Below are 24262 nucleotides of genomic sequence, written 5' to 3'. Positions count from 1 at the left end.
GAGCCTGCAGAGAAGGGAAGAATAGCCTTGACGAAACCCTTCTACTTTGAGGCTAGAATACGAGAGCCCAGAGCCATTCGGGGAAACCTGGAAATACTAGGAATCTAGCGATAGCTTTAATCTAATCTAGATTAAATCTAGATTTAATCTAGCGATAACTTTTTAATCTAATCTAGATTAAATCTAGATTTAATCTAGCGATAGCTTCTCCTTCTTTGGGAGAAGGTAATGTTATCATAGGTCTCTAATCATTTCTGCAAGCACACTTTCCTAGCACCAAATAGCTATCAGAGCCAGAAGAGGAGGAGACAAAGAACAAAGGACAAAATGTATTTCTCGTGCAGAGATTTGAGATTGGGGGATTATCAGACCAAGACTTGAAAAGATCTATATTTAAAACACAAAAATGAAAATTTCACAAGACCTGGAAACTAACAAGAGGATAATAAAGGAATAAATCTTGAAATAAAAATGGCCATTATCAAAAGGCGACTAGGTGAATTATTTAATAAGAATTGGACACAAATAAAGGAAGCATCAGTAAAGTCATTAGGATAGAAGAAATTTTCCTTAATGAAGCCCAGACAGACAAAACAATGAAAAGTGGTGAAGATTACTAAAGGATACAGTGACATGATCTATAAACATGGCTGGAGTCCCAGAAGGGAGAAGATTCAATGCAAACCGAACTGAAATCCCAGAAAGATTTTGTGGAAATTGACAAACTGGTTCTAAAATTAATGTAGAAACAAACAGGATCTAGCCAAGACAAATTTGGAAAAGAATAACATTTGAGGGACAACACGGTCTGATTTTCAGACTCATTATAAAGCAACAGTTAGTACAACAGTGTGGTGCTGGTCTAAAGACAGACAAAGAGATTAATGGACCAGAATAGAGAGTCCAGGAGTAAACCTACACATAGGCAGACAGTTGATTTTCTACAGAGCTACATAGGCAACCCCATAGAAAAGGAATAGTTTTTTCAACAAATGGCACGGGCACATTTGGATAAATTCATATGTAGTTGTTGGTAGTGTTTCCTTTTTTAAAAAAAAATTCATTATCTGCAAGCACGTCCCATTTTTTAATCAAAACATTTTTGTGTCTTTTTTTTCTCTTTTCTTTCTCAGTCTTACAAAGGATTCCATCTTATTTTGTTCAAAAAGTCAAACCTTTAGCTTTGTTGACTTTCTCTATTTTATCTCTTTTTTTTCCCATTAAATTCATGCCTATCTTTGCCCTCACTACGTCCTCTTTCTACTTCTTTTAGGCATATACTGCTGTGGATGTCTTAGCTACTTAAAGCGAACAGTTCATTCCATTTGAAAAATTTTCTTTGACCGAATTTTCAGGAACAAAAATTTCCTTTGAAGTATCTTTTTTCTTTTTTTCTTTTCTTTTTTTTTTTCTTTTTGTTGGGCCTCACAGATTTTAATACATGGTAATGTTATTATCATACATTTCTGGGCAGACTATTGTTTTTATTCCCAAAGTAAGTCATCAAATGGAAATCCAATTTAGCTTTATCTCCTGCATGCAAGGATTTTTTAATATTAGAAAAAACCATAAATGTACCTGACAACATACAGAGTTAAAAAGAAAAAGATAGGGGCACCTGGGTGGCTCAGTGGGTTAAGCCTCTGCCTTCGGCCCAGCTCATGATCTCAAGGTCCTGGAATGGAGCCCTGCATCGGGCTCTCTGCTCAGCAGGGAGCCTGCTTCCCCCTCTCTCTCTGCCTGTCTCTCTGCCTACTTGTGATCTCTCTCTCTGTCAAATAAATAAATAAAATTAAAAAAAAAAAAAGAAAAAGATATATACAAAAAGCTAAGGTGATATGAAAGAAAATAATTGTATAGCATTCAACACCTTCATAATAAAACAAAAGCTCTGAGTCAAGTAGGAATCAGAAGAACATTCTTTAAACTAATAATGAGTTTCTAAATATAAACAAATGAAACCCATTGTAAAAATCAATCTAAATGAGAAAACACTAGCCCGTGCTGGAGAATTTGGAGCCACAGGATCCTTTTCGATTGAAGGTGGAAGTATTGATTGATAGACCCACTTAGGCATTGTATCCCAAAGTTTAACATTCATATTCCTAAAGAACTAGCAGATCTGATTTCAGATATACAGTCGACAGAAATATACACAAGAATGTTTATAGAAACTCTGTTCACAATGGCAGATCCCCAAAACCCATTATCAAAAGACTGGACGAGTAAACTCTGATCAGAAAGGTGTAAAAGAGTCGAAATGAAGGAACCACAGTGGTGTGCAGTAATGTGGATGACTCCTACCAACATAGTGTTTCAGAAGAAAATAAGTTCGTTTTTATAAAAGTTAGGAATAACTTAAATTTATATACACACCACATACATGTCATTCTTGGAGTACAGAGAGACACAAGACAAGTCAAGAGAGTAATGAAAACGGGTTTCATAATTCTCTCATTTGGGTGGGAAAGAGGAGACAAAGCAGTCAGATAAAGGACCACAAGTACCCATGTAGGTTATTTTCCAAGTATTTTGTTTTACATATTGGCTTGCTAATGCTTATTGTCATTATATATAACTATTTATATACCCCCCCCCCCCCCACACACACCACAAAGATGCATCTGAAGTTCTAAAGGAATCATTTCAGGGTCACAGCAAAAAACAGTAGACATACCTGGCTGGAATTTTGAAGATGCTCTAAGAAAGAAACTCTTTAGGGAAGCATGGGCAACCCGCAAGGGGTACTGCAGACCCCAGAGCTGACACACGTGAGAAGCCATTACCACTCCTGAAAGCCTGAAGTTGCAAGAGGGAGAAACGGTGTTATCGGAGCCTGGGGAGCTGTAGAAGCCGAAGCTCCACAGGGAGGGACACGGTAGAGCCTGCAGTCCTAGGAGGAAGACTCAGCCTGGCCAGAGTGTCATTCAGGCATACAAGAAGCAAGGCGGGAAGGGCTTTTCTCTCTTCCTGTACTTTATTCTTCTGTTCCCCCCCCCCCGCCTTTCCTATTGGTTGAACTAAATCAGAAGCAGGAGGTCTTGAGGCAAAGAGATGAAATGGATCTAGGATGGGAAACAATATCCCGTAAATCAACATGCACACAAACATTTAAATAAACACGCACTGACAATTGCGTGGGTTTGGGGAGGGATGTAAACAAGTTTAAAGTGTCCCAAGTATTTGTCTTCAACAAGAAAAAGACTAAAGTCACCAATTAATTAATTATACTTCAGAAGTGACAAAATAAAACCTTTTATTTCTCAAGTAACCATTAAAATAACAGTAAAGACAATATATAATTCCCAACTTGAGAGGGAAAATAAAGAATTAATTTTTAAATTAATTAAAATGAATGTCCACTAAATGTAAACTTAAAATTTAGGGGCACCTGGGTGGCTCAGTTGGTTATGTGGTTGAGCATCTGCCTTTGGCTCAGGTCATGATCCCAGAGTCCTGGGGTTGAGCCCTACATTGGGGCTCCCTGCTCAGTGGGGAGCCTGCTTCTCCCTCTCCTCCCAGCTTGTGCTCTCTGTCATTCTCTCTCTCTCTCTCTCGAATAAATAAAATAAAAATCTTTAAAAAGAAATTTAAAGAAATAAAGTTAAAATTTAGTTTAATTTTAATGCTAATGTCTTAAGTTAATAATTTAAAATCAATTTTAAAAAGAAGTCAGGAGAGAAGAACATAGAGTAGACAAGATCAAAGTATTTAGTAAGATGGTTGAACTTTTGTTTGTTTTTGGTAAGATGGGAGAATTTTTAAACATAAATTCATCAATATATTATATTACATGTGAGTAAAGTAAATGATCCAATTAAAAGAGAACATTTGTAAGATTGCATAAGTACATAAAACCCAACTATGGGCCATTTAAAGAGCCACATGCAACAGGGGTACCTGGGTGGCTCAGTCGGTTAAGTGTCTGCCTTTGGCTCAGGTCGTGGTCCCAGGGTCCTAGGGTTGAGCCCGTGTAGGGCTCCCTGCTCAGCAGGGAGGCTGCTTCTCCCTCTGTCCCCACCACTTGTGTTCGCTCTCTCCCACTCAAATAAATAAAATATTTTTAAAAATTAAAAATTAGAAAAAGACACAAGAAACAAACAAAAAAAAAATTAGAGAACTATATGCAACACAGATGCAGAAGATGGGAGAAGTGTATTATGCAAACCCCAACCAAAGGAAAAGCTCTTGTAGGGATAATTTATCAAAGGAAACTCCAAGGCAAAAAGCATAGAGAGGGGGGCACCTGGGTGGCACAGGGGGTTAAGCCTCTGCCTTCAGCTCAGGTCATGGTCTCAGGGTCCTGGGATTGAGCCCCACATCAGGCTCTCTGCTCAGCAGGGAGCCTGCTTTCCCCCTCTCTCTCTGCCTGCCTCTCTGCCTACTTGTGATCTCTTTCTCTGTGTCAAATAAATAAACAAAATTTAAAAAAAAAAGCATAGAGAGGAACAGGGAGAGCCTATCATGATTAAAAAAAAAAAAAAGTTCGATTCCCTAGGAAGACAAAGTCATGCTACATTTATAAGCACATAAAAATATAGGTGTACTAACATAAGCTGCCGTGATTGGGGGGTTGCTTATTGCCAGTCAGTAGAGAAACTAAGAAATGTACCTCAAAATAAATCATGAGTCAGGGAAGACATCACAATGAAAATGTGGAAGTATCTTTAATTGACCAAAAATGAAAATGCTATATCCGATCTTCTAGATGTTGCTAAAGACATGCGGAGAGGGAAATTTAGAGCTTTAAATGGAAGAAGGCTGAAAACCAAATGATTTAAGTATCCAGAAGTTAGAACCTTGAAAAAAGAGAATGGAAGAAACAGTGAGGTTATGAGCAGAAATTAATCAAACAAATAAACAGTACAGATCAACAGAGCCAAAAGTTCTTTGAAACACTGATATCATTGACAGTCTCCTGATAACAATGGGAGCATTTGACAGACTCTCAAAGGAAATTATCACAGAAGAAAGGGTCGAGGTAAAAGAATAATGAATGTCTAGAGATAATTTTACTTTTTAATGTTTTTTAAAGATTTATTTTATTGTTTGATTATTTATTTTAGAGAGAGAGAGAGCAAGGGGTCGGAGATACAGAGGGAGATGGAGAGAAAGTCTTAAGCAGACTCCGTGCTGAGCGTGGAGCCCCATGTTGGGCTGGATCTCACAACCCTGAGATCATGACCTGAGCCAAAACCAAGAGTCTGACACTTAACCCACTGTGCCACCCAGGCACCCCTGAAGCCTTGTTCAAAGAACTTTTCAAATAAATGGATAAAGTTAAATAGAAATTCATTGAATAGGGTAATAACTATATAATTGTGATTCCTTTGGGATGGTGGAAAAAAATTTATAACAGACATACAGCATGTAGAACAGGAATAGAGAAATTTTGTGTGAGCTTGTGACTAAGTTACTCATGCTTATAAGAGTGTTATCAGTGTGTTAAGAAGTTTAGGTTAACCAATAAAAATACAAGAAAAAAGGCAGATTTTTGTTATTGTTGCTGTTGTACACTGTATGAGTCCACGTGAAGCAAATACACAGGCTCTTGAGTTTGGAAACCCAGTTAAATGACGATGTGACACGTAGCTCAGGTACCCAGCAGGCATCTGATATGTACAACCAGGGCCTAGAAAATGAGTTTGGATTGTGGTTCTAGATCTGGGTACATACACGCAACTTTAAAATATGGGGACAGATCCAAGCATGCAAATGCACTTGCCCCAATGAAAGGATTACTGAAAAAAATTAACAGTTTTCACACACATCGTCATCTGTCGCATTTTACTTTTGCAATTGAATAAATATCCACTTATACAGCAACTGAAAGTGAAAGATTTTTAGGAGGTTGAGCACCTGAGAAGTCTCTACTCCATTGTACAAATGGGAGGCTTTCCTTTATTTGAACGTGAATATTTCGATATAAGCAATAAACCAGGATAAGGTGTGGAGTCGTGATCAGTGACAGCAGCTGTCTTTTCGGCAGTCCTGCTTTCACTGATCTGTGTCTTTTGGTTGCTGAGGTTGTTCTAACAAATTAACAAGTGTCCACAAACTTGGTGGTCTAAAAGCAACACCTATTTATTTTTCCCAACTGCAAAGTTCAGAGGTCTGAAATCCGTTTCACTGGCCAATATCAAAGGGCCTGTTCCTCCCAGAGGCATATCTATGCGAAGAGGCTTCTTGCATCTTCCAGCTTCTGGAGGTGTGTTACTTGTGTTCCTCGGTTTCTGGTCCCTTCCTCCATCATCAAAACTGGCAGCTTCAGTGATCACATTGCCTTCTCCTTGTGTGGTCAAGTCTCCCTTGTTCTCCACTTTAAGGGACATTTGTGATGGCATTTAGTGCCTGGCCCAATAATCCAGGATAATTTCTCATCTCAGGATCCTTAATCGCATCTGCAAACTTTCCTTTATCACACAAGGTCAAATTCACAGATTCCAAGGATAACTTTGAGAGCCTCTATTCAAAGGGAAAATTATATAAAACCACAACCAAGGGAATCATGTGATCCTGCATAATTTCAGGATGCCATGAATGACACTAGAATTGAAATTCAGTTATCCAGTTTTCCAAATGCTGAGGCCAAGGTCAAAGGTATATTGCAGATTTTGGCCAAATTCAAAGGGTGAAGTATAATTTCTTAGCACCCCTACACAGTACGCAGCTTTAGCAACCTACTCTTTTAAAAAAATTAAATTACAGTATATTTCAAAAGCTTACCAGGTCCTTCCTCCATTATTTGTTTATTATCTGTGTATTTTGCTAAGCACAAACTACCTAACCATTTGGTATTTTTCTATTTTATAAATAATATATTAAAGACACTTGTTCATAACTTACATATATTTTTGGTTGTTTCCTTAAAATGAATTTCTAGAAGTAGAACAACTAAAACAAGGGTTTGAACACTTTTTTTAAAAAAGATTTTATTTATTTATTTGACAGAGAGAGAGAGATCACAAGTAGGCAGAGCAGCAGGCAGAGAGAGAGGGGGGGAAACAGGCTCCCTGCTGAGCAGAGAGCCCAATTCGGGGCTTGATCCCAGGACCCTGAGACCATGACCTGAGCTGAAGGCAGAGGCTTAACCCTCTGAGCCACCCAGGTGCCCCATGGGTTCAAACATTTTTTTAAAATTTTGATATAATGCATAAGTGCTATTGAGCTCTGACCAAAACTGTAGGAAAAGGGCCATTTCTCTGGACTTTTAACAAGTACTGTGACTAGCATGAAAAAATGCCCTTCTTCTCATAGAAATGCCAACCTATTGCTGTATATTTCACAATTCTTAATTATGTTTATTGGGGCTATATTTGGGTAGAGTACTCTCTGAGAAACCTTTTTCACCTACGATCACAATTTAACTCACTGGTCAGATTCATTTGCACTTCTGGATTTCCTTTAAAATTATTGTGTCTGTGTGATTTGCTTGCATCAAGTTCAAAAATCAGGGTTAAAAAAGAATGTATGGCATTAGAAGTTAGGATATGGGTGATATCCCAATTTAGGGTGAGGACAAAAAGGATAAAGGCGGGAAGGAGGTACAACGTGGTCTTTGGGGGTTGCCAATATTGTCCTTTTCTGACCCGAGTGGTGGTGATTTTCTTTTGTTCCTTTTATGATTATTTATTGAGAAGTACGCTTCCAATTTTTGTAGTTTTTTTCTGTATGGCATATTTGACTTGAAAATATTTTTCAAAAATGTTTAAAAAGTAAAAAGCAAGAACACGACCCTGACCACTCCTGTGTTCACTCCGTTTAGGACACAGCCTCCCCTGCTTACCGTTCACAGAATCTCTGCTCCCGAAACCTGATCACTCACGTGAATCTAGTCTTTCAACTACAGGATTGGATTAAATGTTATGTAAATTGCACATTTATCAGGAGGAAAAGAAGGGTTGTGTCTATGAAAACTATGCATAAATTTGAGTGCTAGGCAAACACCCAACCTTCCCAGTGGTTAAATTACTCTATGATCTGTGCACAAGACAACTGTAAAACAATACAGGAAATGTCCTAAAACTCTCAAAGTCACCTACATTCAGATTGCCTCAAAAGTGCCATTAGCGTCCTGAATTTCTCTCTCCAGTTTGAGGAAACAAGCACACTGTGAATGCTGTGTAAGGTTATTCCAAACTCTGGCAGCTGACCCAGTGCTAAGAAATGTCTTCAGCCCCGGAAAGTTTATTAAAGACCTATTTCAATTAAAATCATGATCTTATGGAGGCCTTTGTCTACTGTTTGTTTTAGTGGCTTTACTAACTGATATCAGAGAAGAGGGGCATCTGCCCTACCGTTAGTAACACAAAATGAAGAGGAAACAACAATAGGATACGTGAAGAGCAGGAGAAACCAGGAGTGAGGAGATAATGCTAACTGGAGAAGAATGGCAGATGAGCAGAAGTCAGCCCACAACACATACCACCAGGTGCTCACAGGCTGCCTCCCACCTCCATTGTTAACGCCAGCATGCCAACCAAGGACAGATGCTGTCCCCCAGGCAAGACCAGCTTTTTCCAAATTGTTAAAGCCCAACTGTGCCCAAGAACAATGCGGTGTCTGCAGAAATTGCGGTGATCAAAGGCAAAGGGATCTTTCCATCTCTGGCTTAACCAACCGGCAGACTCACCCAGCCATGCTTAGGGCAACACTGAAGAGATGGGGAAGGGACAACGCTGAGCAAAAGAAATTTAGCTCCAACAAAGTGATCCTGGATTTTGAGATCAGGAAATGTAAAAAGAAGCTCTTTTTATTTCACCATATAATTACGCTTGTTTTAACAAATCTGAGTGGCTTCTATTTCAATAGAAATAGAAATGGATGGGATCGGCTCCATTATCTTTTCAGCAACTGAGCCTTGCGTGGGAACTCCGGAGAGAGATTCCTTTTAAAAGGAGATAGTGGTTTCAGCAATGGTTGAAGTCATGGTTTGTGTGTTCCTTGGCATCATGACAGCTTTCCAGAAAGGGCTGGAAGAAGTTAGATGCAAGAGAAGATCAATTATGCTTCTCTTTCTCTCCCACTGCTCTGCCCCCATGTGTGTGTATGTGTAATTTAGCTTGCCCGTAAGAAGGATTGGAAGATCAAACATCTTTTGTCTATCACTCCCAAATTCAAGTCCATACATACAAAAATAAAATAAAAATACCCAGCCCTGGGCTCAGTCTTTTTTTTTTTTTTAAAGATTTTATTTATTTATTTGACAGAGAGAGATCACAAGTAGACGGAGAGGCAGGCAGAGAGAGAGGGAAGCAGGCTCCCCGCTGAGCAGTGAGCCCGATGCGGGACTCGATCCCAGGACCCTGAGATCATGACCTGAGCCGAAGGCAGTGGCTTAACCCACTGAGCCACCCAGGCGCCCCCTGGGCTCAGTCTTGATGTGGATCTCTTTTGGCCCTGTGCTTTCACCAAAATCATGTGGGGTGTGCAAGGGACAGAGTAGTCAGGTAAAGCCTTCCATCCATGCCACTGTTTCTGGGAACACACTATTCCACAAGACAAGCTTTAGGGACAGGATGACCACTGACTTCAAAAATAGAGACCTCAGGCCCTGTGGTTTCTGGGCAGAAAAACAAAAACAAAAACAAAAAAAAACCCAAAACAAAACCTGCCCTTCAAGGAAGATTAAGATGGGAGAATTCCTGATTCTAATCACTGTGTTTTACCCTTAAAAACTACTTGGTAAATATTTGTTGAAATTAAATGGACAGTGATGGTAACCTGTTTCCCAAGCCGTTTGTTATACCTACCTTCGGTCATGTCTGATGTAAAGGGAAATATTCTTATGTAATTCATTATTCAGTGCAACAGAGTCAAGGATGAGAGCATGCAGGTAGTGAGGCAACACACCGAGAGTGTCAGGAGGCTTTGCGCTTTCACTGTTGGGACATGAAATGGACCAGTGTTTGGATCCACGGACAATTGCGAAGCTGGAAGAGGGAGACAGCAACAAAACCCAGCTGTCTGGGCACAGCCAGAGCTCTGCTGTGCAAGTTACATAACAGCTATTGTGTAATTGTGCATTTAACTCAAAACACATTTCTAAAAGGCAAAACAATTCGATTTTCCCAAAAGAAAGGAATGGAGAGCAAGAGAAAGAAGGAGGGATGGAGAAAGAGAACAGAATGTTGAAAGAACACAGAAGTTTCTACCTGGCCTTCAAGCAGGAGGTGCAGGGGAGGCATGGTCCTTGGAGATGGTTGGCTTAGAAATTGGGGGCTTGGCCCATGAGCCAGATCTGGGCTGCCTCCTGTTTTTGTAAATTAAATATTATTGGAAAGCACCTATACCCTTTAATGTATCCATTGTCTATCGTTTCGTTCATGTAGAGTCGAATAAGTTACAACAGAAACCATCTGGCCTAGAAAATATTTTCTCTTTAACAAAGTTCGCCGACCCTACCCTTAGATGAATGAAAGGGCTAATAACCGGTTGTAAGTGTCCGTGAGGGCAACTAGTCACTTAGGGAACCCGCCTGGGAAATGAAATTCTGTTTTTGCACTTGTTAGACCTGTGATCTTAAGCAAGCTACTTGCCGTCTCTTTATCTGTAGAATGGGGAACCAAGTAAGAATGGAAAACTGACCAAAAAAACTGTGTCTGATTTGGAACAACTATTCACTGAAACTTCATTTCCCTATCCAAATCCCATTTTGGGGGGAGCTGGCAATTTTCCCTGGGGGAAAAAATAATTGTGGTTCTTAACTCTGAGTAATCAGAATTGATAGTTTCTACAGTTTTCTATCATGTTCCTATTGTAACTTTTGGTTCAGCTTCAATACAATAAAGTTTTGTGTTTAACATGGGAGGAGTACAGTTAAACATTCTTTTTTTAGCAATCTCAGCTTGAAACACTCATTTTTAAGAAATTGAATTCCTTAGGGTCTGGTTTAAGTCTTTTTGCACCATTGCCTCTATCAGTCATTGATAAATATAGCCAGCTTCCCAAACCTTAGGTTGGTTTCGTTTTAGATGGTTTTAACAGATGATATTGCCATCTTGCTGTTGTAGTGACTGTGTGTGAAAGTGAACTCCAAGATCTGTAAAAATCCTGCTGACTTTTCTATTCCCCCATGTAACATAATGATCATGTTGAGCCTGTGAAATCACAGTGGGTCTGCTTACCCACTGATAATACACTCGACTGGTCAGATCTTGTAAAGCTGACTTGGGTCTGTCCAGAAGGACTCTCTTCCCAGTCTGCTTTTCTGGGACCTGGGCTGATTCGCCGACAGCATTGTCCTGAAGACACCTGGCCAGGGACCTCTCCTCACCAGCGTCTGCTGAGAACAAGTGCCCTTCGAGACTCTTTTTCAATCCTCATATTCTCCGAGTCCAAGCCTGTCAGAGCAAGGAAAGTTTCACAGTGGCATAAAAAGCCTGAAAAGCCAAAAAAATCATAACTGGCCTTAGTGGCCAGAGCAGCTGCCCTGCATATCCTTATCGCAGGTTTCGGCTTTGTAAATTAATTCGTCTGCAAATAGTGCCCTGTCTCCAGCTGCAGTTTAAACGCTGGAGAGCTGGTTTCTTAAGGATTTAAGTTTAAAGTCAAGGGCTTCCTGCCCTAGGTGTTACAAATAAGTAGTGTCGTTTTCTTTTCGCTCTGAGTTGGTTCATCCAATCATAGTCCGGTATGCAAATGGACCTTAGCCCGTGCAGATAAAAAGGAACAAATAAAGCCAAGTGCTCTATCAGAACCAAATCGCTGAGCCTGTCACCTGTGTTCCAGGAGCTGAACCAGAAATGTCGTCCTCAGGCATGCCAGACTTACCTGTCCCACTCACCAATTTGACATATAAATATACGAAGGTTAGTACAATTTATATTTGCTGCTTTGCCTCTCTGGTTGATGAAAACGACATGTGCTGAAAGCATAAAAGGTCAATGTGAGTAAACTCGGGCAACGAGCCCTTTGCAAATACAAAAATAAAAGGCTTGCAAAATGTAGGTTTGGGTTTAGTGTCTTGATCAAAAAATGATTTCTAAATCGTATCAGGCAATGTTTCATAAGTTTATTTCTTAAAATATGTCTAAGTGAAAGGAATTCTCTTCTGTGTGAAGGGTTCTTGCCCCAGGGTTCAGTGGACTTTTCCATGCAGTTCTATTAACTTCAGCATTGCTCAGCATATATGATGAGAGGCAAGTACTTACTACAGAAGCTTACCGGAAAGAGCCAAACAAATTGGAAATGATTTTTTTTTTAAGAAAAGGAGAAACCCCATGCTGAAGTAACATGACTTTTCTATATGTTTAGTGAGTGTCAAAATCGAAGGACTTACCTCTGATAATTTGACGAAAGCTCCTGTTTCAAAAACTCCAAATGGACCTGCATTGTTTAGCCTATTTGGGGCAAGGAAAGCATTTTTCCTTCTCTCTTCAGCCAAGTTTGTTGCCATTGAAGCAGATGCATAATTGTGTTAACTGATAAATATTTAGAGAAACAAGAGCAGGAGCCAGATCCAGACTTAAAAAATCCACCCACTAGGGAGAACGAGGAAACGGATCCTATTTGAGCCGTTCGAAAGTATCCCTGAACTTTTGTTTCACATGGTTATATGCCTGCTTTCCTGTCAGAGTCTAGAACTCCCAGGAAAAGACATAAAACAAGCAAGCAAACCAATCTGAACAAAATCACTTAAAATCGGTTTTATGGTACGCAGCAGAAAGCAAGGTAAGAAAGGAACCCTTCCATCTCAGGAAGAGCCATTTTGCCTTCTGAATTAGCCAATGAAAAATCAGGAGCAATATAATTTCATGATAAAGTGAAAGCCCTGCTAGTATTTATTTACTCCCTTACTTGTAACCATGGATGGCTTTGAAATCCTAAGGTCAGTTATATTTTCATTTTCATAAGCACAACAAATGAGGAAGTTGCTCAGCTGACTGGTTCTTTTCCTTAGGAAAGTGTCTGCAGAGATCTGATTGTGCCTTTAACATGGTTGGTCAGCAGCAATAAAGTATAGTAAGGTATTATCTTTATGAGGTTTTATTAAAAAGGAAAACATTTTTTATTCATTTAATTTTATTCCAAATGAGAACATGGAAAATGTGATGAGTCCATACCCTCCAACAATTTGCCCTTGGCAAAGGTTTGCCTGAAAAGATGTCAAGACGCCAGTCTTCCCAACTTTCTTACTCCAAATTGGTCATTCACAAGAAATTTCAATCTAAAGCAGGCACATTTAAGAATGCAGTTCATAAACGTCAAAATCATTGGCAAAGACTGGAAATTATCTCATTACTATTACTACAGAGTCTTTTCTTTTTTACTGTGATACTACTTGGAAAGATATTGTGGTAGTCTGAATGTCACATTTTAAAAAATTTGGCTTTGCAGAAGTTTGCAGTCTTCTACGTGTATCTTGAGGAAGCTCTAAAGTGAAGTATTCTCTCTACTAAATTATGCTTCATTGGGTAGCTATAAATTGAGCGTGTAAGAAACAGTAATGAACAAATGAGATGGTCCTTAAAATCTAGCATACGAACACAGACCTAGTGATCCTTTAACACAGAGATGGTTTCAAGATTGGAATCTGCTGTTCACTTCAAAGCCATTAGACGAGAACACCCTCTAAGGAGAATGATGGACCTAAGTGTTGAAAAGAAGGCACCATTCAAAAAGCAACCATTTGCTTTTGCATTTAGGAACTTTCAGGGTAGAAGCACCCAATGGAAGTGAGTGAATCTCTATAAATCTGTTCTTCTCAGATAGCATTTTATTGTCTGATTTATTGGTTACAGCGTTTTCACACTTGGGAGGACACCAGTTATGTATGTAATTAAATCTAAATGGGGAGCTTTTTCAAGTGCCTTGGCATTTGCTTTTTACTATGCCCCACTGAAGAATTGTATTGGATTTGCACTTGCAAAAGGGGTTGGAAAAATGACAGTTATTCACTAAGTTTCCTGGTTGCAAACCAAGTAAGCAAGGATTTTATAGTGTCTGTGGAATTCTCCTCTATGGCCGGCCCCTAAACTCTGTATTATTTTTCTCTTACTATGCTAATGTCCTTCGTTATTACCACTAGAAATATATTGGTCGTTGGGGCAAGGAGGAGGGAAGAGCCAAGCAGGGTTGATAACAAAAAATTACTATAGCTATGGTAGAACTACATGCTCTCAAATTTGAGCCTGCTTTTCACCCAAACAAAAGAAGTCATTGTTACATATCTTTTATGACTTATTCTCTAGTACAGTCTGATTATGTTTTTATTGTTGTTGGGTGGATAAAACAGAGATAAGGTTAAGAAATAGTTTCTAAAATGATACAAATGTTTTTAGGATTTAAAACCTCAATCACATCATTATAAATCCACATAAACTTGGATCCCATTTCTAGGGTTGTTTTTCCCCCTTCCCAGCTCTAAATGAATCCTGCATCTGCCAGCTCATCCATTTTACTGAGCCTTTAAATGAAGAGCTTCTTCAAAACTTATGTGATCACTGGGCAAACTACATTACCTTTCTCTGCCTTGGTTTCCTTATGTATAAAATGCGAATAATAAAGGTCCTAATTTCTTAAGGTGGATGAAAGCATTAAATGAGTTTTAATGCATATAAACCATTTGAAATCGTGCCTAGCCCATGGGAAGTGATTGATTAACATTGGCTGCCCTGGTCCTATTTATTTTTCTGAATTCTTTCCAATTTTCCAGAATCCTCTTTTAATCCTCTTTCCAAGACCTATCTCCTCATGAGTGTTCCTCTCATCTCGTTCTTTTCTTCTAGTTTTCCTGCCATTCTTTCTTGCACAGTCATGCCCTACCTGACAAAGATTTCATTGGTGTGAAGTTCTGAGAGTTTATCCAGGATTTCAGGGATCAAAAATTTTATCTTAAAGGATTCGGTAACTTTGTTTTCCATTCTCCCTTTACAACAGTTTTGTTTTGTTTTGTTTTGTTTTGTTTTGTTTTTTACCTTAATAAAAAAAAAGAAAAACAGAAAATTCAAGAAGACAAGCTTTCTCAGGATTAAAACCCCCAACATATTTAACTTAACTCCTAAACTTAACTCATTGAACAATAAGATGTTCCTTCTAGAAAAGATTTTCATATGCTAATGACATTTCATAAACTGACAGACTCAGGCCCATACACTCAGGAAATAATTATAGCTAAAATTTATTGTGTTTCCTCTTTAGCAGTGACTGCTTATTTGCAATGACTCTATTTACTTCTCATGATAACCCTATGGCGAGTTTCCTCCTCCTGTTTTATAGATGAGGAGACTGAGGACCAGAGTGGCTAAGTAACTTGCCTTAAATCATACAGCTAGAAAGTGACAAAACTAGACTTCGAATGGGGGCGGTCTGAACTCTCACACCAAGTGGCTTGTCTAAGATCAGTGTTGTTACATGGGGACGTGGACTTTCTGGAATCTTATTCTGTCCTTCTTTATTTTGACTCTCATTTGTCCATTCCTGATTCCTGGAGGGGACATGACCATGAGGCTTTCCAGCTGCCACTCAGCTGTTCCCAGGCCACCAGGAAGAAGTTGGTGGCCAACTTAGAAAAAGAGGAGAACAATAAGGAAGGCTGGAAGCAAACAGACATTCTGGTTTTACTGAAAAGGTGGGGTTTGGGCTGGGAGAGGCAGCGGTGTAGAGGATTTGGAAATAGGTGTGCCATTTCTATGGGAACTATGTTTTCTCAATTCCTGCAGAGTAACTTTTGGTTGGAGTAAGAGATTCCTTTCCTAGATTTCTGATAAGGTTGTTTAATACATTGCTGTTAAAGATATCTTTTTGATAGGGAAAAATGATGAATCATGGCATACTATGCACTAGGCCCCATTATCACCGTTTTAGATTCTTACAGCAAACAGATTCAGGCCACGTACATTTCCCACTACCCCATTCTCTTCACTCCCATCTCCTGTTTTTCCTTCCATATAGTTAACAAGTCACTGAATAACCACGCTGTGCTTGGTCATATGGTAGAAGAAGGCTAATAGGGTTTAGGGAGCTTATGTCCCCGGAAGGTGAAGAAAACAAGCAAATATGTGCATACTTGAATCATAAATTATGATAAATGCTAAAGAGAGGACAACTGAAAGCTGAGAAATGAGGGGGAAGAGCTTTCTTTCCATGAGCTTTTAGGGAAGGGTTCTTTAAGAAAGGAACATTGAAGGGGAGCCTGAAGGATGCAGAGCACAAAGTGACCCTGGAGAGCTGAGAAGGGGCAGGGAGACAAATATCCAGGGTAACGGCACATGCAAAAATGTTTGCAGGCAAGAGCCTGCTGTGTTCACAGAATTATCCAAAGGACTGCCACGACGAGTGTCGTAAAGTTGTCCCGGCTGTCGTAAAGTGAGAGAGGTGAAGAACAGACCCGCGGAGGCTGGAGACAGAAGCTGTGGCCAGACTTGCTGGTGGATTTTGTGGGAGGGAAACCACACCAAGGGGTGCTTCAAACAAGGCAGGACTTACGCCCAAAACCAAGCCGGTGGTGCAGAGGCACTGCTTTCATTCGGGGAACAATTTTAACTCTCTTCTGACTGAAGCAGTATTTTGTTTGCTTTTGGTTTGGAAGCAGATGAACAAAGAGCCGGATGGCTGGGAGGTACAGTGGCTTAACAAGACAAACCAGGCTTCGAGTTCCAGCCCTTCTACTTATTTAATGCTATGACCTTGGCCAAGCTTCTAATCTCCTTGAGTTTCAGTTCCCCTGTCTGTAAATTGGGAATAATAATAACTACCTGGGAAAGTGGCCTGCGAATTAAGTGAAGTAATTTGTGGAAAACGCCCAGTGCTTATTAGGCCCTTGGTATGGGCTCTTTTTAACACTCTACTGCCCAAGATGACTCCTACAGTTCTCAAATGATTCCACTCCCAATGTACTGGAATAAATACTTGCAATGCTTCCCGTAGTTTAAAACTGCTTTCATCTACTGATCTCATCTGAGGCTCATAATGAGCCACTGGAAGAGAGTTAGAACATGTTAGCAGTGTCCCATTTTAAAGCTGAGGAACCTGAGTTCAGAGATGTTAGGTGATTTGCTCCAGGTCCCACAGCCTTAGGAGGTGCACACTAAACACGGTGGTAGTAGTCGAATCCTACCGGATTGTCTGTAACAAGTGGTTTCATACCTATTGCTTCCTTTGTATCATTCATCCCTTACTCTGATTGAGAGAGTCGAAATTTGGATGATGAGAAAAGAGGTATGGTCTGGGCACTAGATCCCCAGACAGATAGTCCAACAGAGAGAATATACTCTAGAGAAGCACTTTCCGAATTTGAATATGCACACGAATCAGGAAGGGTTCTGGTTGAAATGCAAATTCTGATTCTCTTGGCCTGAGGTGAAGTACCAGATTCTGCATGTCTAACAGACTTCCAGATTCTGCTGATGCCACTCCAAGGGTGGTCTGTTGACCAGCAGCAAAGGTCCAATAGTTTAGGGCCAACCTCACATTTTCACCGGCAATCACCACCATCTACTTGCTTAGGGGCCAGACTTCCTCCTTTTCTCAGAAACCCATTCCCACCCAGCCAGGTCAGATTCACTTACCTTCCCCTTTGGAGAGTGCCCGAGTCCAAGAGGAACCAGATGGTGGCCACAAATGGATGGTGGGACCAACCACTGAATTTTTTCCTGAGAGGTAACCCTTTACTACAAATGCAATGTTTTAGCTCATCTCCAAGGACCGGTGTCTTGGCAAATTCTTTTGTTCTCTGGCACCTGCCTGCCTCAAGGAACCTAATCAATAGCGATCCTAAAGTAAATAACCCATGCTCTAGAGATCCTATTGCCTCAATTTCGTCAGGAGTCTCACTACTCCAAGCGTTCACATCATTTCTCTACACTGGACTTCACCTACTGAATTCATCATTAACTGCCTGCCAGAATGAGAGGGCTGGGTGGGAAAACTCTTAGGGTTTATGGGAAACAGCTCCTCTGAAGAGGAACTGAACCAAAAGTTAAGGTAATGCTTCTGAAATGGCATGTATAATCTGTAGAATGATGTAGTACACATCTGCATAGAGGAAACCTCATGGGAGTACAGACATTGATAAATGATGATATACTGGTCTCAGAGTAGCAATTACCTGGCTTGGGGTGGCAGTGGTGGTGGTGGTGGTTTGGGTTTTCATGACACTAGTATAATTGTGGTCAAATACCTTATACATTTACTAGATTTAAGTAGCAGCATAGAGCCATGTTCAAGAAAACAGGAGCAAGAGTTGCTTTGTAATTAAAACCACTACTCATCGACTAATCAGAGAAGTGGATATTTGTGTGAACCCAGATTCCAGAACACATGTTTTGAGTGCGTGTGTGTATCCAAACCTCCCACAACTGTTGTTTGCAAGGGATGTAGTGTTTTTCATATTTGAGTTTATATTACACATCATCATATCTGTACCTCCTGACTTTGTTGTAATGTTGAAATTGTTCATAGAAATTTGCTTCCTAGGAATCTGGACAAATATCACAGATTGCAAAACTTTGCCTGAACAACTACCCACTCCTCACCCAGGGCCCATTATGTGACTATTTCTACTGTTTTCCTGATACCTAATAAGAAATTGAAATAATACAAATAACAAATAACTGAATTATGCTATTTGCCACTAAATATGCAGAACTTTCTGGGGCATCTACATCTTACCTCTTTGATACAGGGTATGCATGACATAAGAGATCCTTGACAAGTATTTTTGTCATCGGTGGAATATAGTGAAGATGTGGCTCAAAACAGACATGCCTTAGCATCTTTATTTTCCCTAGTTGAAAGAGCTGAGGGTTTTCCGAATAAGAAAAAGAGTATACATTCATGTTACTGAAGTCAGACTATAATATAAAACAGAAATGAAAGGAAAATTTTATTTCTCCTACTTTCATTTTGGTCACTCTCATTTTGTTTTCATTCCTTTGGGTCAAGTTAAATATTTTCCTCCCATCTGTTATTTCCTCCTTAATTTCCTTTTAGATTTTTTTTTTTTTTTTTACTTTCAGTCTTAGCATTTTGCTTTACTGCCTCAGGGTTTGGGACTAACGGAGTTGCCAGAGATCTAGCTTTGATTCTTTTAAACGTTTAACACCTCTCTCTGACTTTAGTTCAGCCTCTCATTATTCATCCCCCATCTTGTTCTCTAAGCCCCTCCCCCAAAGTCTTTGGTACTCTTAAGTGCTTGATGCTGAGAAAAGTTTTACATGTTTACAGCACACAACCCTTCTTGTCCATCCCATCACTCCACATGCTGTGCCCCAGGATCTCAGGTCTCAAAATTCACACAGGAGACATAATATGGGGAATTCTGTCACCTTCCTCCCCCTTGGCATATCTTAAAACAAATCCTCTGTGCACTGAAAATGTGATCTGTCAAAAAAATCTCTCTGCCACCAAGAAAGCACTAGTTTCCCTTATATGAGCTAGAGCCACTGGCCCTGTTGCAGCCCCAAAGAGATGATGTGAACTTAGGGCACCCTGGATATCTACTGGAGGGAGTCAGGGGGTCTCTCTCCTTTAAGCCAACAGGTTCCAAAATCTTACACCAACAGGCAAAGCTAATAGGTTTTATTTTGCCTATTAGTTAAATTCAGCTTGATCCAAGCCAGAAATATTTTGAGGAAAGGGCTTATTTATTTAGAATTGTGGCTTTATGCCAATCACATAAAGACATAATCATTTTTATTCTGGAAAGGTCCCCCCCCCTCAAAATTATGACTTATTCTTGGACATTAAATTACAGTCAGGAAACTGCCTTTTTTTCTTTTTAAATCAAAGGTCGTGATGTGTCCCTTAAAGCTGGCATATCTAAAATTTAAAGAGTAAAAAATCAATTTTTAAGTTTCCTCAACGCTGTTTCCCCCAATAAGAAGCACGTGACATCTGAGAGCATGCATAGGATTCTATAATTCCCAATCAATATTATGAACTTTAAGCTGAGGTCCAGTGGACATATATTATTCAGAAGTATCCTGACTGTGAAATTCATAAGTAGAATGTAGTTCATATAGTAGTTAAATGGAACCCAAGATTTTTTTTTTTTTTTTTTACTTCTATGGGATGATCCCTTTCCCCCTAAAGTTGCTAAAGACAAACAGAAAATGGAAAATGAGGTTGGTACCATGATAGGTCATTTCAACAGGCCTCAAATAGGTTTCATAATGATTATACCAAACATCCATTAGTCTACACTTCTCCACATAACCATTTTAGATAACAGGAAGGATGATTATTCACAAATGTTTGGTCACACAGTTAGCTGAAAGGCAAATGTCAAATGTAAAGCCCACAAAATTAAAACAAACAAAAAAAGATCATTAAGGTAGTTCTTACCAAAACACTTTTCCACAGCTAAGGGAAGAAAAGGAAGGTGCGACGCTTGGCCCTCACAACTACCTTGGTCATGTCACTACGCCATGTTCTATTCTTATGCTGAAAGGCTTCTGTTCAGGGGAGAATGCATACATTTTGTAAACTGCAGCCTCTACTGCCCTCTCACTCCGTCCACTCTCAAGCCTTATGAACGAACGCATGCCTGGAATGTGAAGATGGTCTCCCGGCTAATCTCCCGGGATTCTGGTCTCCCCACTTCAAATCCATTTTGGGTACATTCACGTCAACATCCCTCAAACATCCATTTGATCCTGTCATGCCCTTACCACATCCAAAATAGAGTCCAGCCATCTCACTCAGGATCGAGATTCACCACGAACTGGCTTCCTTTCATCATCGAAACTGATCTATGACTTGTTTCCATTAACTCTCTCCGTGGGGCTCATCTCTTCCCTGTGTTTTATGTATCCCAAGAGCATTCCCTTCCTTTGCTCGTTTTCTCTCTCCATCAATCCAATACCATCCTTCAAGGATGCTTTCTTCTGGCCCATTGCCTGCCTTTCTGTGGGTTCCACTCGGCAGTGTCCTGATGAAAAGCACTGCTTTGGTTTTTACCCTACATACAACCTTCAATTCTTTATGGGCCGATCTTGATGTGAATACACTCTCTCCTTGGATTATGAGCCCCTTGAGGGCAAGGGCTCACTCTCTCATACTTCCCCACAGTATCTTCCGGATGTCTCAAGTATTTACTATTTGGCAGAACATAATAAGTAACTTAATAGCAAGATACAAAAGGCTGTGTCAGGAAAGAGGGGGGGAAATAAAAGGTTAAATCCAATTGGACCGACTAGTGAAATCTTCACAAGGAGGTGACATTTGAAGCAAGACTTCAAGAATGAGTAGAAGGAAACAGTGAAACTCCAGTCTGAGGAACAGCATGAATAAAGGTGTGGAGCAGAAGGACATGGTGTTGGAGACAGTCGAATAAGGCCAAAGTAGAAGCTGAACTGAGGAAATAAAATAAAATTTGGAAAAGCACGATGGGGCCCCGTATGCTTAGGAGAACCACCTAAGTGTTCTGAGGAGCGTCCAAAATGTGCATTGGGTTGGCTTAGGAAGATTATGATAGTGGGGAGTGGGGGGGTGTTAAATTTCAATTCAGCAGAAGAAGAACAGGGAGTTTTTTGTGTTTGTTTTTTGTTTTGTTTGTGTGTATATGTGTGTGTGTGTGTGTGAGAGAGAGAGAGAATGGGAGGGAGAGAATGTGCAAACTATAGAACTGTAGTCTGGAGTCAAGAGCAGCATAAAGCTGAGACGACCGTGAACTGTGTTTGGAACATGTTGATTCAGATATTTCACAGCCAGCCTTTGGGAAGAAAGTATAAAAAAGGAAGGGCTAGAGACGCATAAAGGAAAACACTTGCCTCAAGCCTAATTATAGGATTCTGCAAAACGTGTTTGCAAGAGCTGGAATGCTGATTCACCCTAAGAGACGTTGAGCAAGTCAGTATTTTAATCTGAATTTATCTTTCTTCAAGTTGAACTCAGATGCCAACACGTTTTTCTTGAAGGACAATGGGAATTGTACGGTTTTCGCCTGTATCCCATTATCCTTTCCCACACCCCCACATATGTGTCCTTGGACATCTAGTCTCCTCATCTCAGTGGCTCTGCACCCCCTCCCCTTTATTTACTCACACTCCCATCTTCTTCCTATCGATTCCTGGCTAGCACTATAATTTTGTGAGCTCCTCTGAATACTGACTTGATGCTGTTTGGACGCAAGAGTAACTGTATCGGTGTGAATAGGCAAATAAGAAGGCTTATCCTTCCCTTTGTTTTCTTTTTTTTTTTTTTTTCAGCAAATCACAAATATCATAGTGTGTCCATGTGCAGAACATTATAGATCTTACCCATGGGTAGCTACTGGATTATAGGTTCTTCGAATCGGTTTTAAGTTATTTATTCAAGAATTCATGATGGAGCTGAAAATCACTCGAGGGCTGGGACTGTGCTGGACACTGAGGATAAACCAGAAAGCCAAACAAACATCGTCCTTGACCTTATCTTACCAAGCTTACGGCCTAGGAGAGAGGGCACACATTTTAAAAATGACTTTTTAAAAAAGTGACAAGTTTGGTGATGGAAGTTCAGCAGAGCAGGGAAATATTTGGAGAACAGGCTGTCTGTCTAAGTAATGTTGTAAATGACAGAATATAGAATTAATTCTACTTAAGCATTTAGGGATACAGGGTAATACACATTTCATGAATGTGACTGGATATTTAGCTCTGGATAGTTAGCTCTGGATATTTATGGACACTATTCAATAGAATAACTGAGTTAGTATAAACTCACAGGTTAATTTAAAGACTTGTTATTTCAAATATGCGTAATAAAAGTAATTAAACTAAAAATGTATAATCTTGCTAGCTGCCACCGGGGAACTTTTAATAGCCAACTATTGTTTAGTTTAGCAGCAAATTTAAACCTTGGTCGGGGAGAGGGGCCATATTTCAATACTTTGTCCCTCAGTGGCCTATTAATAATTTATCTTTAAGTATCAAGTAAGGGGAGGTGTCTGAATTAAAATAAATGTAAAAAAATGCAGGGCAGATGCCCCCCTTCACTTATCAACTACCTGTGATTCACAGTTACATCAACTAATTCACAGTGTAACAAGAAATCCAACAGAAAATGGTAATACATAAAGTTCAATAGCATACCTACGATAATAGTTATAGTTCAAAAATAAGTAAGAAAAAGGAGAGTAAACCAAAAATAATTAAATAACAGGAGGGGGAAGAAATTCTAGCTTTTACCAGAAACAAAACATAATTTTCTTTACCACAAAAGCAGTACTTCTTAATTAAACTTTGTAAAATATTTTTGCTGCAGTAAAAGTTGAGTGAATGACATCTCAAAGCCCTAGTAGGCTGCATAGTGAAGAAGCAGTTAAAGGCAGCAAAAGTTGAAATTCGGGACTTTTTAAACGACACACTAACACGTTTAAGTATTTCCGTTCGTTTATACACAAAACGAAATTCCATGTTTCTAGATCCCTCTGTCTCTTTGATGCATGTCTCTTAGATATCACTAAGAAATCCAGTACCTGATTTAATCTGAGGACAAATAAATGATTAGATAACTCTTTAAAAGAATAAAACCCTTATGCCTGGAAACAGCCAGTAAAAACATGTCATTAGCCAATTTTCTTTTTCTAAGCAAATTTCTTTTAAAACTGTCCTCCACGCTACCTTTAAAATAGTAAAATAAAGGATCAGGAAACAGTCACTTACGAAACCAAATCACCAGCAGCCCAACAGGAGGACGCTCAGAATCTAAAGGAAAAAATTAAGATTAATGAAGATTAAAGCCACCAAGGCCTCTGGTCTTTCCTCAAACTCAGATAAAAGCACTTTTTCTAGATGGTTTTCTCCAGTTTGTATTTTCCAGGGTTGAAATAACCTCGTACCTCAGTGTAATTTCAAAGTATTACCTTATTTTAATATGTGTGTGTGCGCTCACACACGCACGTGTGTGTGCTGTGTAAAATGTCTCAAACAGCCAAAAATTCCTTGCAGGGTCAGGGAGAGGTGTGTGAAGGTTTTAAATTGGCCTCATGTAGGCATTTTATAATGCTCTAAGTTTATAAAAGAATTTCACAAATTTGTTCCCTATTTAAAGGTTTTTTTACCTCCCTTCTCTCCCTCTCTACAGATTTTCATAAACAATGAGTGGCATAATTCAGTGAGTGGCAAGAAATTTCCTGTCTTTAATCCTGCAACCGAGGAGAAACTCTGTGAAGTAGAAGAAGGAGATAAGGTGGGTTTCCCAGCCCTTATGCTAGCTTTCTTTGTTTCCCACCATGCTGAGCTTCGGATCCCACCACAACTTGAAGTAAACAGGTCATGAAAATACCCTTTCTGCAGCCGTCTGGGAAATTGTTCTTTGTGCATCAAGGGTGCCCAGT

At 39.7% G+C, this 24262-nt stretch overlaps 1 protein-coding gene across 1 annotated transcript in view; it reads left to right on the top strand.

The window, feature by feature from the left end:
* The first annotated feature begins 11657 nt into the window (after nucleotides 1-11657).
* ALDH1A1 (aldehyde dehydrogenase 1 family member A1) overlaps nucleotides 11658-24262 on the top strand; it is a 52586-nt gene continuing 39981 nt past the window's right edge. Inside the window, exons 1-2 of the mRNA XM_047699745.1 lie at nucleotides 11658-11810; nucleotides 24010-24114. Of these exons, the coding sequence (XP_047555701.1) occupies nucleotides 11745-11810; nucleotides 24010-24114 (171 nt within the window). The 5' untranslated portion in view covers nucleotides 11658-11744. The remainder of the gene's footprint in view (nucleotides 11811-24009; nucleotides 24115-24262) is intronic.

The sequence above is a fragment of the Lutra lutra genome, chromosome 13, assembly GCF_902655055.1.
Source record: "Lutra lutra chromosome 13, mLutLut1.2, whole genome shotgun sequence".
In the NCBI taxonomy this organism is placed as follows: Eukaryota; Metazoa; Chordata; class Mammalia; order Carnivora; family Mustelidae; genus Lutra; species Lutra lutra.
This window is presented reverse-complemented; position numbering and strand designations above follow the sequence as displayed.